This window comes from Leucopleurus acutus (genome assembly GCF_964270905.1).
Source record: "Leucopleurus acutus genome assembly, chromosome: 1".
Taxonomy (NCBI): Eukaryota; Metazoa; Chordata; class Mammalia; order Artiodactyla; family Delphinidae; genus Leucopleurus; species Leucopleurus acutus.
Genome location: NC_139142.1, coordinates 37094847 through 37111978, shown reverse-complemented (window position 1 = coordinate 37111978; position 17132 = coordinate 37094847). Strand labels below are relative to the sequence as shown.

The following is a 17132-nucleotide window of genomic DNA, read 5'->3' as shown; positions in this document are numbered from 1 at the left end:
GGAAGAGATGAGAAAGGGTTGAGGACTGGGCTGTAAATTATATTTTTAATATAGAAAATTATATCAGTTATATCTGTGTCATGGGTAATGATTATCTGTTATATTCTGTTGTTTTAAATATATTTGAATTCTCTTATAATTTAAAATAAGATGTTTCAAATGAGCCTGCAAAATAAAAATAACACACCACTAAGGGTGATGAGCAAATGATCACTGGTTATGAAATATAGGAGAATCTTTCCAGGAGCCAATCGGGACACAAGCCTGTGTTCTAACCTCTCGGGCATGAGCAAAGGAATGTTACCTTTTTTTTTTTTTTTTTTAAATCACTTGCACAGTGACTATTTTTTTATTTTTATTTTATTATTTATTTATTTATTTGCGGTACGTGGGCCTCTCACCGTTGCGGCCTCTCCCGCTGCGGAGCACAGGCTCCGGACGCGCAGGCCCAGCGGCCATGGCCCACGGACCCAGCCGCTCCGCGGCACGTGGGATCCTCCCGGACCGGGGCACGAACCCGCGTCCCCTGCATCGGCAGGCGGACTCTCAACCACTGCGCCACCAGGGAAGCCCAGGAATGTTACCTTTTAAATTTAAAATGTTCATTTGAGGGATTCTGTTGGCTTTTCTACCAAAGTGGAAACATGGCTTTTGGAGTTGGTAAACAAATGGTGTTATGGGGTGATTTCAAGTTTTTTAGGATGCTCTCCCTGACCGTGGAAGGCAGATTACAAATGGCAGGTTATGAATGTGGCTAGTCCGTAAGTGACCAGTCCATCAGGTAAGAGAGACCAGGGCTCTGAATTCCTAATAAATTATTGATAAGAAGTAAAGTTTTCCTGGGTTTAGTATCTATGCCTTTAGCGCAGGAGCGCTTGCCCTACAGGTGGATTTGTTGGGTGCTGTAAGCAACAGTAGCCATCAGATTAAAAGGAGGCAGGCGTCCACCTCATAGAATTGCAGTTCATGGCATAGAGTACCCATGGGCCAATGAAATCTGTGGTGTAGCACCTCTGTCCTTGCCTCTCACAGCCTTCCTGGGTCTCCCACCCCCCACCCCCACCCAAGATGCTGCCTTCCATGGAGATTTTAACCGTAGTTTGCACGAACAAATTGGAAATGGAGGAAATTTGAAAAATCATTTCAGTTATTTGCAGCCTTGTAGAAGAAGTGACTCGTGCTAAGTGCCAAGTAAATACTTCAAAACCAGTAACACTGGTCAGCTGAATTTTCTTACCAGTTAGTATTGATGGAGCTCCAGACAGTATCTGTTTTATTTAAATAAACTCTAATTTTAGAATAGTTTCACATTGACAGAAAGCATGCAAAGATAGTACAGATAGTTCTCATATATCCCTTACCCAGTTTCCCCTATTGTTAACATCTTATATTACTATCTAGTAATGTATCTACTATCTACTACTAAAACAGCAATTTCTACCTTGTTTGGATATGTGGACACATTTTATTCACAGACTTGATGCCTCAAAGATTTTTACTGACATGAAAGTATATGGCAAAATTAAATGGTATTTCACTTATAAAGTAACCTGAAAATAAAAACTAATACCTTAGCAAAATAATGGGAAATCTTTTAAAATTACTGATAAAGTGCCTGTTGTATGTAAGTGCTCAACAAATATTTGCTGAAAGAATGAATAAATGAGTTGAAATGGCATCTCTATATATCCTATTGAGAACCTCAATTTCTTAGAGCTTTCAGAAAAGATCAGATTACCCCACATATAACCTGTTCTGCCATACCCAGAATTGGAATTCTTGCCTTTACGTAATTTAAGGCATAACATTTTTTTTTTAAGAAGGAAATTCCTTTTTTTGTTTTCGTAAAGATTTTTTTGATGTGGACTGTTTTTTTTTTTTTAAGTCTTTATTGAATTTGTTACAATATTGCTTCTGTTTTTTTTTTTTTTTATGTTTTGGTTTTTTTGGGGAGGCATGTGGGATCTTAGTTCCCCGACCAGGGATCGAACCCGTACCTCCTGCATTGGAAGGCAAAATCTTAACCACTGCCAGGAAGTCCCTAGGCATAACATTTTTAATATGATGAAATTTTGGTACTTTGGTGTTTCCTTCATCTCTCCACTTACTATTTTAAACTACCAGTGGGTACCATTGAGTGCCTACCATTTGCCCAGCCCTCTGCATTATGGTGAATACTAAGTATAAACTTTGGAACTTTTGCTTTTTCCATATCCGTTTTCTTTCTTTAAGACTGTAGATATTCCTCAGTATATAACTGAGCAATGCCAGATCCTATACTGTCTTGCCAAAAAAGTTTCATTTTTCTTGGTATACCAATATTAGCATTAAATTTTGCATGGAAAAATCCTCTTTGGTAGTGGCCAGATATACTTGTGAGAAGTCTTTAATCTGAGTAAATAGAAGAAACTGGAATTATTTCATCAAGAAAAATAAAAAATTATTTATTTGAAAGGTAGACTATTCAGCAATTAATCTTTTTATGTTTTCAGAATTCAGCTGTGGAAATGGTTTTGTCAAAACAACTTTCTCTTGATGTTCAAGAGAGCATGAAAACTACTGAAGATGAGCAGAAAGTCAATGAGCTGCAAAATCAACCTTTAGAATTAGATGTTATGTTGAGAAATGAACAATTAAAAGAGATAGAGGTATGGAAACAAGAAAAATACTGACAACGTGATTGCATCATTTATCCAGTACAATACAATATATTTTAATTACCAAAAAATTGCTTCCACAGAATGAAAAGTCTTATTTAACCTTTGCCTGGTGATCAGTTTGGTAACTATATAATTATGTACTAATCAGTAAGTTGTATAAATCTTTCCATTTAAGAAGAGTAAAAGTTTAATGAACATTAGTCTTCTCTTTCACAAAGTTCCTAAAATCTTACTTATTCAGTAAGAAAATTTGGAGATTCTGACTTGCCATCATTCCTTTTCTTAGTCCTCTGTATTTTTCTGATTCTGACAAATTCCTTTTATTTTTTCTGATTATCAGCATTATGGGATACTCCTTCTTTGTTTTTACAGCTGTGTTTTCATAGCTATGGAAAGGCATCTAAAAGTCCAATACATTACCATGTTTTTTAAAATGACCCTTACAATTTTAGCTAAGTTTACATAACAGTAAACATGTATCTCAAACAGGGAAGAGAAGGGATGCATGTAACTAATAAAAAGATAAATCTTCTTTAGACATTGTAGAATCTTTTAACACAATAGGGTGACCAATTTGCTACTAAACATTAGACCAATGGTGAGTGTTAGTCTACATTTTAACATGACTCTAGTAAAAAAAAATCTTTTAAATGTCAGGACCTTAGTTTCTCTTGTGTGCAAATGAAATATTTAAAACATCTTCTTGGGATAGAATGTGTTACTGAAAGGAAAGAGCAAAGGGAAAAAAATAAATGAGTTAATTAATGAGTGAATGAGTGAGTGTATATTTATTGATTTCCTTGACTTGTTTTTAGGAATTATGTACCCAGTTGGAAGCAAAGAAAGCAGCCATTGAACCACTAGAACAAATTGAATATCTGAAGAAAGCAGAAACAAGTGCCTTGTTTCCCCACAGTGAAAGGTATTCAGTGCAGCACTTGGACAATCTGCTTCAGGCACTTATTACTTTGAAGAAAAAGAAAGAAAGCCAATACTGTCTCCTTAAAGATTTTCAGGAACACCTCGTGGCAGTTGAATCCTCGATGAAAGCCTTGTTGACAGAAAAGGAAAGTCTAAAAGTGTAAGTATAAGAATTTAGGATGTGCATTCTTTGTGTTCAACCATAGGCTCCACTGCCTTGGACAGGCCCAGGGTGTTAAGAGTTTATACTATTAAAGAATATTATGATTTTAATACTACAGTGTGGAAATTAATTTCATATGGAAACCATTGAAGAAAATTCTGTTGGTTTCATGCAAAAAATATTCATATTAATTTTACAATTAATTTTACAAATTAATTTATTAAACTATTAACTCACTCTATAAATATCTGCAAAATAAGTTTAAGTTCTATGGAATTTAGCATTTTTTTTGCCAAGAGATGATTCTAAACTATGGGAGGGGGGCAGACACATTATCAGTACAATTTTTTTTTTTTTTTTGCGGTACGCGGGCCTCTCACTGTTGTGGCCTCTCCCACTGCGGAGCAACAGGCTCCGGATGTGCAGGCTCAGCAGCCATGCCTCACAGGCGCAGCCGCTCCGCGGCATGTGGGATCTTCCCGGACCGGGGCACGAACCCGTGTCCCCTGCATCGGCAGGCGGACTCTCAACCACTGCGCCACCAGGGAAGCCCAATACAATTGTTTAATATTAACATACTTGGTTTAAATAGTTTGGAACATAAGGAATATATATGTATTGTAATGGTTTCTTTTTACATGTATGTACTCCTTTTGGCTTTGAAAATGATGGCTGAAGATTGTAGATACAGTCATAACTTGTAAACATTTTCTCATTATTAAAAAGTTTTATTTTATACTTTTGCCTAAATTGGGTTCACTTTCAGTGACATCCTTTGAGGAAACAATTTTATATTTAAAAGATTAGTCTGATGATTGTACCTTCTTAGTCAATATCTTTATCATTATTGTTGGTAAGATGATAACAAAGGGGTTGGATGTTGTAATTTAGCTTAGTCCTAGCCTAACTTTGTACAAGTACTTTACAGGTGACAGAGTACTTTTACATACATTCTTCCCTTCACTTTTCACTCCCTTCCTGTGCTTCTGCATTTTTATGATACTCATTTTATAGACAAGGTTTCTACACTGTTACACATTAATTGAGAGCTACAGTAAACAAGATTCTGATTTTTATTTTAAGGACAGAGTGTTCTTACAGACAACCTAATCTTCTCTTCTGTGAATTCAAAGCAGAATTAATTTCTTTTAATGACAGCTAACCTCATGTTGATGTATAATAAATATTAATCAGCTCCATTTTTCTTCTTTTGCTAGGGGGCCACTGGACAGTTCAACCCATATGGACAAAATTAAAAAATTACTGGCATCAATAGAAAAAGAGAAAGATTCTTTAAGCAAGTTGAAAATCGAATGGGAAAATTTATCAAACTGTCTGACTGACATGGATAAGAAGCTGTTGGAAAGCCAGATGAAGCAACTTGAACGTGGTTGGGAGCAAATGGAACGACTGGTCCAGAAGAAGTATTCTCAGCAAGTGGTGGGACATGATGAGTTTACGTTTCTCATGAGTAAGATCCAAGACCTTGAAATTTCTCTGCAGCAGCAGCAGCAGCAGTGTCTGCAGTTAAGGCTGGACTCTCCAGAAGAGGAAGGGAATCAAAGCATGGTTGCCTTGGCCACTGAACTCCAGACTATCAAGCATAGATTTTCTGTGTTCAGAGGGCGAGCTGAACTTCAGATGAAGAGGATTTGGGGAGAAAAAGAAAAGAAGGTTTTAGAAGACGCAATAAATAATTTGCAGAAGCAATTGGAAGCATTGGAACCATTAAACATAGAGGTGGAAAATCAGATCAAGAAGTGTGAGACCAGGTACAAGATGAAAGAGGCTATCTTATGGGTCAAAAATCTGTTAGGTGAACTCATCCCTACCATTTCCCTTCTCCCAGACAATATTCTTTCACAGATCAGAAAATGCAAGGTGGTGCACGATGGCATTCTAGATAAGCAGCAGGTTGTGGAGTCATTGGTTGAAGAGGTCAAAGATAATATTCCTAACCTTACAGCATATGAGAGCAGTGATTTAAATAACCTCCTACAGGACTTACAGAATCAATACCAAATGCTAGTTTTAAAATCAACTCAAAGATCACAGCAATTAGAATTTAACTTGGAAGAAAGAAGCAAATTTGTTGGGGTAATAGGGAAGGTTCAACTTTCACTTCAAGGAAATGAAACACTGATGATCCCCAAGATGCAAACAACCTCCACAGAAGCTGAACTAGAACATCAGTATGTCACTTTGACCATTTCTCAGAAGGAATTGCAGGAAATTGAGAGTGTAATCGCAACACATCTTCAGGAACAAACAAACATCTGTAAAGATCTAAGTGTATTTGAAAGATTATTTCTAGATGATCAATTGAAAAATCTTAAGACTAGAGCCAACAGAACACAAAGATTCATTCAAAATAAATGTAATGAAGTAGAACACAAGATAAATTTTTATAGAGAATTTTATGAAAAAACATCTGTGCTTCAGAAGGAGGTTGACCATATACAGCACAATGAACTGCTACTAAATCCAGAAATAAATCCAGATGTTAAAGAGGAGTTGTATCGTCTTAAAGACCAAATCACTGGTATTCGATCTAGTATCCTACAAGTATTGAAACTCAAAGAAGTGTTTGACTGTATAGGACTAAATTGGGATTGGTCCCAACTTGACCAATTACAAACCCAAATACTTGAAAAAGAAAAGGAACTTGAAGAAAAAATTAAGCAGTTAGATACATTTGTGGCAGAATATGGCAAATATCAGGCATCACTAGGTAAATTGAGGGCTATGGATCTGCAAGTTAAGAAAAGGACTGAAGCACTACTAACAACGCCTGACACCCCACCAGAAAGCAGTCTGCTCAATGCTCAAATTTTGAATCAGAGAATCAGGAAAGTCATGTGCTTGTATCATGAAATAATCAAGAAATTAAGTGAAAATAAGGACTTTGATGACTCATTCAAAGAGAAAGAAATGCTACAAATAAAGCTGTATGCAGAAGAAAGTGATAAGTTACACAAGGTTCTCCAAAATATAGTCCTGGAATCCCAACCGAAAGAAATGGATGAAAAGAATTTTCAGGACAAACTAGAAAATTCCTTACATGTTTTAAATCAGATAAAATCTCAGTTACAACAGCCTTTACTTATAAATTTGCAAATTGAACATATTCAAAATGAAAAAGTTAATTGTGAAATGTTTCAAGAACAAGTTCAGGCAGAAATGGATAGCATTAAAGCTGTGACTGTTCTTGAGAAGCAAAGAGAAGAAAACTCTTCTGAAGCTAGTGATGTGGAGACAAAATTACATGACATTGAAGATCTTTACATGCAGCTTAATGCAAGCATTGATTTGCGCACAGTAAGTTTTTTAATTAGTTCGTTAATGTATTTGTTGTAATTTCGTGGTTTTATGTTTTACTCTAGTTAATATCCACATTTCTCAAGAAGCTACACATTCTATAGAAATATTCTGCACAGGAGAATAGCCATTTTAAAGAACTTCAAAGGTCCAGTTTATAATCCCAGCTCATTCTGTATCTAAATACAGTTCCTTACAGTTTGGAAAAAGTTGAGTTTGACACCTTTATTTCTATATCCCTCGTAGCTTCTGTTGAGCTCAGAACCAAAAAGTTTGTGATTTTTGTTTGTTTGCTTTTCAGAAATAATAGAGAGTAGTGGAAGAAATATGGTATAAAGAACACAAGATAATAACTCCACGTTTATTTAGAATTTACAGTGTCTGGGAACTGTGCTGAACACTTTATCTTGAATCCTCCTAGCAACTCTGTGAAATGGGTGCTATTACTAGCCCCGTTTTAAAATAAGGAAATTGAAGTTCAGAAACATCAACAGTTTTCTCAAGGTCTTGAAATAGTAACAGAACCAGGATTCATGTTGAGATCTGTGTGATTTTAGGGCAGGGGTCATCAAATTAAGGCCCATGGGCCGAATATGCCCAGGCACCTGATTTTGTAAATAAAGTTATATTGGAGCACAGCTATGCCCATTCCTTACTGGCTTGTGTATGGCTGCTTTCCTGCTACAACAGCAGGGCTGAGTAGTTGTGACAGTCCGTATGGCCTGCAAAACCTAAAATATTCGGTCTGACCCTTTACAGGAAAAGTTTGCTGATCTCTGTTGCAGAGCGACGACAACAAACTCCCTCCTTTCTTGCAATAATAGGGTAGATATCTTAGGCATCATCTAAACACACTGTTCTTAATATAATGCCCTTCACTGTGTTTTCAGAGTTGTCACACTGAATTTCTAGAATGGGGACGTTAACTCCCTTCTTTTTTTTTTTTTTCCTTTTTTCTTTTTTGTGGTACGCGGGCCTCTCACTGTTGTGGCCTCTCCCGTTGCGGAGCACAGGCTCCGGACGCGCAGGCTCAGCGGCCATGGCTCACGGGCCCAGCCGCTCCGCGGCATCTTCCTGGACTGGGGCACGAACCCGTGTTCCCTGCATCGGCAGGCGGACTCTCAACCACTGTGCCAACAAGGAAGCCCGACTCCCTTCTTTAATTCAAAAAGTTGTTAGATAATGTATTTGAACTATTTTGCTAAGGTATAAATGCTACAGAAATATAAAGTCATATGAACCCTAATACATTCTTTAAATTGGTACTTAACAAATTCTCTGCTTGATTTTAATACAGTTTCCAGAAACAATGTACATAAATCCCCAAAGTGATATATTTAGAGCTGGACTGGAAGGGACCTCTAAAGTTATTCATTTCAACTATTTGTTATTTCAGTGAGAAGACTTGAGGTCTGGAGACATTAAGTGATGTGCTCAAAACTAAAGTTAGTGGCAGGGCCATTAATTTAAAAATACAAGAGGTTTGGTGTGTGTGTGGGTCTTTTCAGTTTTTTTCCCCACAGATATTGCTTAAGGTTATATACATTAAATATATTCAACTGTTTTATATAATTCATAGTCTAATACAAGAGTTCTAGAGCAGGAACATCTATCATTAGACATGATTCATGAGATGTATCTTTAAATTTAGATTAGATTTAGCAAATCTGGAAACCATTTTCTTTATGCAAAGAAAAACTTATTCATTTTTGTTTGTTTTTTTTTTTAGTTTAAACTTATTCATTTTTAACTATTAGTGTAATATTATTAAACTATAAGTGTGAGATGCTCCTTCTTTATGACACAGAGACATATTATGAATGTATCACAAAAATTCAAGAATGACAAAAGTTTGACAGTTTTCATCACGGCATTTAATCTTCCATTCACCAGAATGTCTTGAATGATGCTTATGGAAATATGGCACGCTATAATGAAGCAGTCGCCAGGGCCATGGGGATCATCACTGCCCTTGAAGCCATCATTGCATCCCATAGAGTAGACCTTGATAATCCAGAAGAATCAATAGAGATGCCTCGCCGCAAACAAGAGGAACTGAAGTCCACAATAGCAGACATCCAGGACCTCACCGAGAATTTGGCGACTATATGCAGCCCAGAAGCTCAACGACAACTTGAGTGTACTTTACAGGAATTAGTTTCTAAGAGCTCAGCCATGAGGGAGGCAGCCAAAGTAAAGGAAGCTGAAGTAGAAAGGTAGGTACTTCTTGCTAAAGGTAATGCTTTAAGAACAAAATATAGATTTGTTTATAATTAACATGTACACATTAGAAATAATTTGGAAAATATGGAAAAGTAAGAAAAAATCACTAAGGAAAACCATGGCAAATATTCTATTGCATTTATTTCATTTTTTCTTAATTAATATTGAGTACTTAAAACAGAATGTTTATAGAAGTCTGAGTATGGTATAAAGAATGATGATAAAACAAACACCTTTGTACCCAAAGGTTCAAAGATAAACATCATGATTTTTGAATCCTCTTGGGTACTTCTTCCTTCTCCTCTCAGAAGTAACCATTATCCTGTTTTTTATTTACCATGCCCTTGCTTTTAAAAATATTTTTACTACATGTTTGTGTCCTGTTTTCATGTATATGTATTCTTCTGTGACTTCATTTTTTCAAACTTACCATTATGATCCTGAAGTTTATTCATGTTTTTGTCTGTAGTAAAATATTCACTCACCCAGCTGTTGGTACACATTTGGGTTGTTTCTAGTTTTTGCATTCACAAACAGTGCTTCTAGGAACATTTGCAAATGCGAGAGCTTCCTCTGGGTGTATAACTAGGACTGTGATTGCTGGGTCAAAAGGTATGCACATCTTAAATTTTTAATTCCAAATGAGTTTACCCATTTCTACTCAAACCAGCAACATATTAATGTTCCAGTTGTCCCATATCCTCACCAACACTTAATGTTGTGAGATTTAATTTTTGCCAGTCTGATGGTTAAGTGATACTTCATTGTGGTTTTAATTTGCATCTTTATTACTGGTAATGAATTTGAGCCTCTTTTGTGAATACTTCTTCATCTTTCATCTTCTGAAAAATGCCTGTTCAAGACAATTTTTATTGGGTTGTCTAGCTTTTTCTTACTGATCTGTAGGGATTTATTCTACATTTTGGAGGCTGGTCTTTGTGTTATATGTGTTACAAATTATCTTTACAGAGGGGATGTCCTAATAAACATCCATCCTGGGTGTGCTCCGGGCTTTATCCTCTGTCCGCAGCATTCCAGGTGAAGGTCAACAAAACTGAAACTTGACAAATGTCCTCAAAGTGAAAAACTGACCTTGGAGCTTAGCTTATTTTTCTGTATTTCCACTTTTACATAGTTTGGGCCTCTGAATATTCCTTAATTCTTTGCCAGTTTATTATTGTGTTTTAAGAATTTTTAAAAATATATCTTTGATACCTAATTTTTTATTGTTTTCAGTGGGGGATTTAGGTTGTATCTATTTTGTATACATAATTTTATTCATAGTGTTTTTTTTAATGTAGCACAACATTGTACTATATAAAAATAGGCTGCTTTTACTTTACTTTATAAAATGAACTCTTCCTTATTGTAACAAAACTTCATATAAAAGCAATTGTAATTATTATATAATATTTTATAAAACGGATTGTTGTAACTTACTTAACCATATCTTTTGTTGGCATAGAGTGTGTTCTGATTTTTGCCATTTTAATTAACAGTCTAATAAGTAAAAAGATTTTACTGTGTAAAAGGTTTTATAAGGTATAGGATAAATTTCTTACGTTAGGATTGATTCCTTAAGATTAATTGCAGAAGTTGGATCAAAAGATATGAGCATTCTTAAGACTAAGTGGTTTTCTACAAGAATTGTACCAATTTACACCTTATTAGCAGTGCTCAAGAATGCAGTTTTCCAGTTTAGGTGTTTTAGAAACAGTCTTATCTGCCTGTTAAAGTTTGCATTAAAAGTCTCATGCAGGTCCTTTGAGGAGGAGGTAGTCAATAAATATTTGTTGAAATACACTGAGTAGCAAAAAGAGAATTACATTCTGTTTTTTACTAAGTGTTCAGAATGCATTCTGGGAAGTTCAGAATTTATTGTACTAAATAAAATTTAACATTACTTTTTTTTCCTAACTGTGTCTCACTAGGTGTCTTGAAAATTACAAAGGCTATAGAAAAATAAAAGAGAAAATTTGCACTGACCTCAGCCAGATGGAGACAGTTCTTGGGCAGTCCATGTCCCCACTGCCAATGTCATACAAAGAAGCTTTAGAGCGCTTGGAACAGAGCAAGGTAATAGAACTTGCAAATCTCAGTAAGACTATGTACAAAAAATTGGCAGAAAGCAGGTGGAGGCATCACGGGATGTGGCTCTGTTATGACCCACAGAAATCTTCATCCTGAGTTGTACACTCAACAAAATTCCTAAACCAAAAGCCATGGGGAAGATGAGGCATTGGTTCTGAGAAATTTAATCATTTGGGTTCACAGGACAGTCTTCTCCCCAGTAGTTCCTGTCCTTATTAATCATTCTTTCTAAAGCGTTACCTTGCATGTTGTTTTGTTGGACATCGCTGGATCAATGACAGAGCATTTAATGTAACTTTCAGAAATGCTAAATTCTGGTTACTTCTTATACTCTATTACTGAGCAATTTTAGTTTTTGCATATATTCATCTGTCACAGTGTATGGTATTATGTTATTAGCATTTGGATGAGGACATTCTAAATCATCTGTGCTTATCATCTACCACAAAACAAACACAAAACCAAAAAATATAAATAATGTGTATGTGGTTGATTACAGTAAGCATTGTACAAATTAGCTATCTAGTAAAATACGAGACTTACATTAAAATAAGAAAATGAACTTCTAGGATATTTACCTTGGAAAACACATTTTTACTTAGAAAAATTGGTTGATAGGTCATTATTTGTCCCCATAGTTCCAAATTCATGTGCAATATAATAATACATAGATGCTTCTCATCTGTCTCAAATTGACTTCCAAAAGGACTAAAAAATGGATGATGTAATACTCATGGATGATTTTAAAACATTAATTGTTCAAGATTAAAATAGTTTATAAGTTTCAGGATAGTTCTGAATTCAGAAAACTTCTATCCCTCCTATTCCTTTTCTTTTCTTTCTTAAGACCTTGGTGTCAAATCTTACGTCAGCCAAAGAAGAGCTCATGAAAGTACGACAGGTCCTCAGACACTTGAGACCCATGTGCACAGATAGTGACAGCCTCTGTTTACTCAGAAGCACATCTGCTCTATGGGAGAGATGGCTGAGTTTGATGGAAGCTGTTAAAGAATGGGAGTTGTGGTGTGAAGAACTGAAGCAGGAGTGGAAATTTATCCATGAAGAAGTAAGTGTTTCATTTGCAACAGTCAAACCGTACAGTTTACTAACACATGTCATTTAAATTGTTTTATTATTTTCATTTTTTAAAAAATATAAAACAAGTCCTCAACCTGCACCATTTGTTTACATCACGTGCATGGAACATGTAAATGTTTATAGAGGTCAGGTCCTAGCAAAATAATCTCCAAGGAATTATTCAAGAATGACTCAAATTCTTTCATGACAGTGGCATTTTTTTGGTGTCAAATAATTCTTAGAAATAAGTGGCTACTTGCTTATATGAGCTTTAAAATCTTTATCGTGCAGATAAGCTAAGCCCTCTTAAAAATGTCTCTCCATCACACTAGAGGTTAGAATAAGGTAATATTCATAATAATCAATTAATTACAGTGGTTAACTGTGGAAATTAACTACTATTGTTAATAAGTATGACCTAAAAATGTGTATGATGTTCTTTCTGAAGACTGTCTCAAAGAAAACCTCCATAATAAATATCGATCACAGATGTTAATTTAACCATGGTTGAGGCCTTAGGCATCCCATACATTTAGAAAGAAAATTTAAAATAGCATAAAAATATCTTAGGGTATTCTTCAATCTTTCCAAAGGACCAGGTATAAATGAGGTACAAATCAGAACATTAAATGAAAACCCTTCTCTCTTATTCCTGTTAAAATTTCTGCTGAATTTACTTAAGACAAATATAATCAATACTAGATTAGCAGCAGGTCACATTGCCTTAGGATTTAAACGTTTAGCACTATCATATTTTCCTGCTTAAAACTTGTTATTCTTGAAAATGAATATCATTTTGATGGTGCTGTTGGGGTTTGGTTAGTAAATAGTCTCTTGAATGTTAAAACTCCAAGGAACTTTGTAAATTGTCCTTTTAGCAGGGCCGCTAGCCTCCAGCTCTTTCCCATCCACAATGGCACGGTTTACTGAGGTCCTTCTGTGCAGTGTGTTCCTGTGTGCTGTGCTAAGAAGGCAGTTCAGGGAATTCCCTGGTGGTCCAGTGGTTAAGACTTCACACTCCCACTGCAGGGGGCACGGGTTCCATCCCTGGTCAGGGAACTAAGCCGTGAGGCGCGGCCAAAAAAAAAAAGAAGAAGGCAGTTCACGCATGATGCTGCTGAATCTTGGCATGGCCCTCAAGAGTTACCTATTATCACCATTTTCTAAACGAAGAAGCTGAGGCACTGAGAGATTTAAGTTGGTACAAGCCTCCAAGCTAGTGATTAAACTGGGGCTATGGGCTGGGGCCACATCTATTTTGCTCACACTGTAGCTTTAGAAGCTGAACAGGGCTTTGCACTTAGTGGGCACTTAGTATTTGTTGAGGGACAGCTCTTATTCACATCCAGGTTTAGGCTAATCCTAAGATTATTGTTCCTTTTATTTTATTACATTATCTTTCTCTTGCCCTCTACCCACTGGCAATCATATTTTAGTAGTTATTTAATAGTAGTTATTTTTGTAGTTATCCATTCAAGCATTTGACAATATCTGCTAACAAAATGCGTTTTTCAAAGAATAACACCAACAAAATATGTTCTCACGTAATAACAATAATAACAACAACTGCTAACACTTAATGGGCACTTAATTGAGCCACGTGTCAGGCATAGTTCTAAGCACTTTACATGTGTTTACATTTATCCTCGCAAGAATCCTATGAGGATGAGATTATCATTCTCATTTTTTGGATGAAGAAAATGAGACACAGTGAGATTAACTTGCTCAACTTCATAAGTGATAGAAGATTCAAATGTACACTCTGTTTTTAACCACTAAACTGTCAACTTAAATGATTTTTACGCATGCCAAATTGATGTAAGATTTTAAAACAGCTTTTATCCATTCAATAAAAATTATATCATCTAAATACCTGTACATGCAAGATTCTGTTGGCATGGTTGGCGATTTTACATGTGACAAAATGAATTTCTGTTTTTAAAAACGTCTATACTGATACAACAATCCAGTATCTTTATGAAGAAAGTTTTGTGTAAGTAGATTTTTGAAAACTTAAATGCTTATTTAAATTTACAAATTCAAAAATTAATTTAAATTTTGATTTACTGTTTTTTTCCCCCTAAAATCTGACCTCCCTCTTAAGCAGAATCTGCTTGATTTAATTATTCATTTCTGGTTATTCAGGATCATCATTTTATGCTTCACTGATCACAATGTGCTAGAATAAATGCATGTCTTCAAAGGTATGGGAGGGGTAAGGCTGTCTTCTTCCCCTTGTACCCAAGATCCAGAAGTCTTTCCTGTTTTAGTTTCTACTTTGGCTGCTTACAGGTTTTTCTGTTTCCGTCTCTGTGTTTACTCTTGGAACAACTGTGGCTCCTTCTCCCTTTCTAGACTCAACTTTATAACTGACTGTGAAGCTAAAAGTTTTATAACCTGTCCAAGGAAAATCATCCAGGGTCTGAAGAGTGAATGCATAATCTTTGTGGCAACTATTTACTTATTTGGGGGCTGCCATCATTCTTTTTGGTATAAAGTTTGCTGCGTTTTGACAAGTGCATACAGTCACATGACCACCAATGAAATCAAGACTTAGAACATTTCCACCACCCAAGAAAGTTCCATATGCCCCTTTGTAGTCAGCCCCTTCCATTACCTCCAGCCTGTGGCAATTATTAATCTGTTTTGCCATCTTCAGAATGTCGTATAAACAGACTCGGATAGTTTGTGGCCTTTTGAGTTTGGCCTTTTTTCGCTAAGCATAATGCATGTGAGAGTCATTCATGCTGCTGCTTGTATCAATAGTTCATTTCTTTTTATTCCTGAGTAATAGTCTGTCAGACTCACGCACAGCAGTTAGTTTATCCATTCACAATTTGAAGAATTGCCTGGCTTTTGGATAAAATTATTGTCCTAAAAAAAATTATTCTTCCCCCTTGTGTTCTCCTCCTAATGACTTAACAGCTTTACAGCAGAGAGCAGAACCTGAGACAGGGGCTTGTAAGCAGGTGGTTTATTTTGGAAAGTGATCCAAGGGAACAGGAATGGGAGATAGGAGAACTGACACAGGAAAGGTTAGAGCCTTCAGTCACTTTACTCTTATTGGATCCTGGTTGCTGCAGTTGCCCATTTATGGTTATCGCTGGCCGTGGAAGCACCAAGAGATGCTCCATTAAGTCCTGGATTACGGACGTAGTTCTTTCAACCCCAGTGTATATTGGAAACCCTAGGTGGACAGTTACCTCTGTCAACATAGCAACTCCTTTCTTTGCATGCTGGTTCTTTGGTGGGGGAGTGAGGGGACTGCAAAATGACCCAGTAGAACCTGTATCCCATTCCCTGGTGGAAGTGTAGCTGCCTGCTTGAGAACTAGGACTTCAGTTCAACTGAATTTAGGTTTGAGGGGATGGAAAGCACAAATTCCATAACTGGGTCTCTTGGAGAGGGGCCAATCTACACACGTAGATTGGGTACACATGTACCCATGGATTCTAGTGATTGGGGACCCAGCTGCAACCTATGGCCCAAGTGACAGGGCAGCTTATGCCATAGCCTGGTCCTGCAGCGCTGCCTCCTCAGCACTGGCGGCGTTCTGATGAATGGATCTGAGCAATAGTCACCAGTGTAGCGTACACGGCTGCCAAAATCCCAGAAGGCCCATCCAGTGCCGCACCTCTTTCTTGGCAACAGAGGTGCAAGACTGAACAACTTGATCTTTACCTTATAGAAGTCCCCTGGCATGCCCCAGACTACTGGCCCCCCTGGGAGCTTAATTGATGCTGGGGTTCCTGAATTCTCATAGGCTTTATATCTCACTCCCTGGCATGTCTTACTGGGCATCCAGGTCCTCATTTATCATTTCGGTTAGCATGATATCATAAATGTAGTTGACCTCTGTGATATTCAGTAATGTCAAGATTGCAGGATGGCTGACTCTGTCTGAACGTAGAGCAGGAATGTTGGCAATGCTGGGACAGAATGTGGTAAATGTACAGTGCTGCTGAGGAGAGCGCCAGAGGATTTGAAGAGGGAATGAGAGGGATCTGATTTTCTGTCTTTGGTTCTGAGTTTCAGGGCCAGTAGAACTCCACTTTCTAGATATTTTATTTATTATTGATAGGTTATGTATTTCTGAGTTCTGCATTTAGCTGTGGTTGAGAAAGACATGAGCAGTCCAGTAATTTGGGCTGCTTTCCCATTGGTGTAAGTGAGTGACAGGGTATTGAGGGCTTACTTTTTTGAGCATTGGATGTGAAAGAAAAGAGACCTGCAGAAAAAATGCCCAACCTCTTCTACTTCATGGATGCAGTTTGGTGGAGCTCATTCTAACTAACTTATGGGTATCTCAGTCAGGAGAAATAATTGCTTTAATAAAGCAACTGAAATTGGAAGGAGAAAGAAATTATGAAAATATTCAGTAGCATTTCCTTCAGCTCATAACAGCAATACTTTTTTTTTTTTTTTTTTTTTTTTTTTTTGCGGTATGTGGGCCTCTCACTGCTGTGACCTCTCCTGTTGCGGAGCACAGACTCCGGACATGCAGGCTCAGCGGCCATGGCTCACGGGCCTAGCTGTTCCGCGGCATGTGGGATCTTCCCGGACTGGGGCACGAACCCGTGTCCCCTGCATCGGCAGGCGGACTCTCAACCACTGCGCCACCCGGGAAGCCCAGCAATACTTCTTTTTAATCACACATATACATGATCAGTAGCTGGGAA

The 17132-nt window shown here is 37.0% G+C and overlaps 1 protein-coding gene across 7 annotated transcripts in view; it reads left to right on the top strand.

Annotated features, from left to right (window-relative positions):
- The window catches only part of SYNE2 (spectrin repeat containing nuclear envelope protein 2), a 332365-nt gene that overhangs the window by 174997 nt on the left and 140236 nt on the right, over positions 1–17132 (top strand). For all 7 annotated transcript variants that reach the window (XM_082840730.1, XM_082840728.1, XM_082840729.1 and 4 more), the window contains exons 46-51: positions 2493–2648; positions 3476–3741; positions 4962–7062; positions 8956–9278; positions 11217–11361; positions 12224–12442. In XM_082840730.1, the coding sequence (XP_082696856.1) occupies positions 2493–2648; positions 3476–3741; positions 4962–7062; positions 8956–9278; positions 11217–11361; positions 12224–12442 (3210 nt within the window). The remainder of the gene's footprint in view (positions 1–2492; positions 2649–3475; positions 3742–4961; positions 7063–8955; positions 9279–11216; positions 11362–12223; positions 12443–17132) is intronic.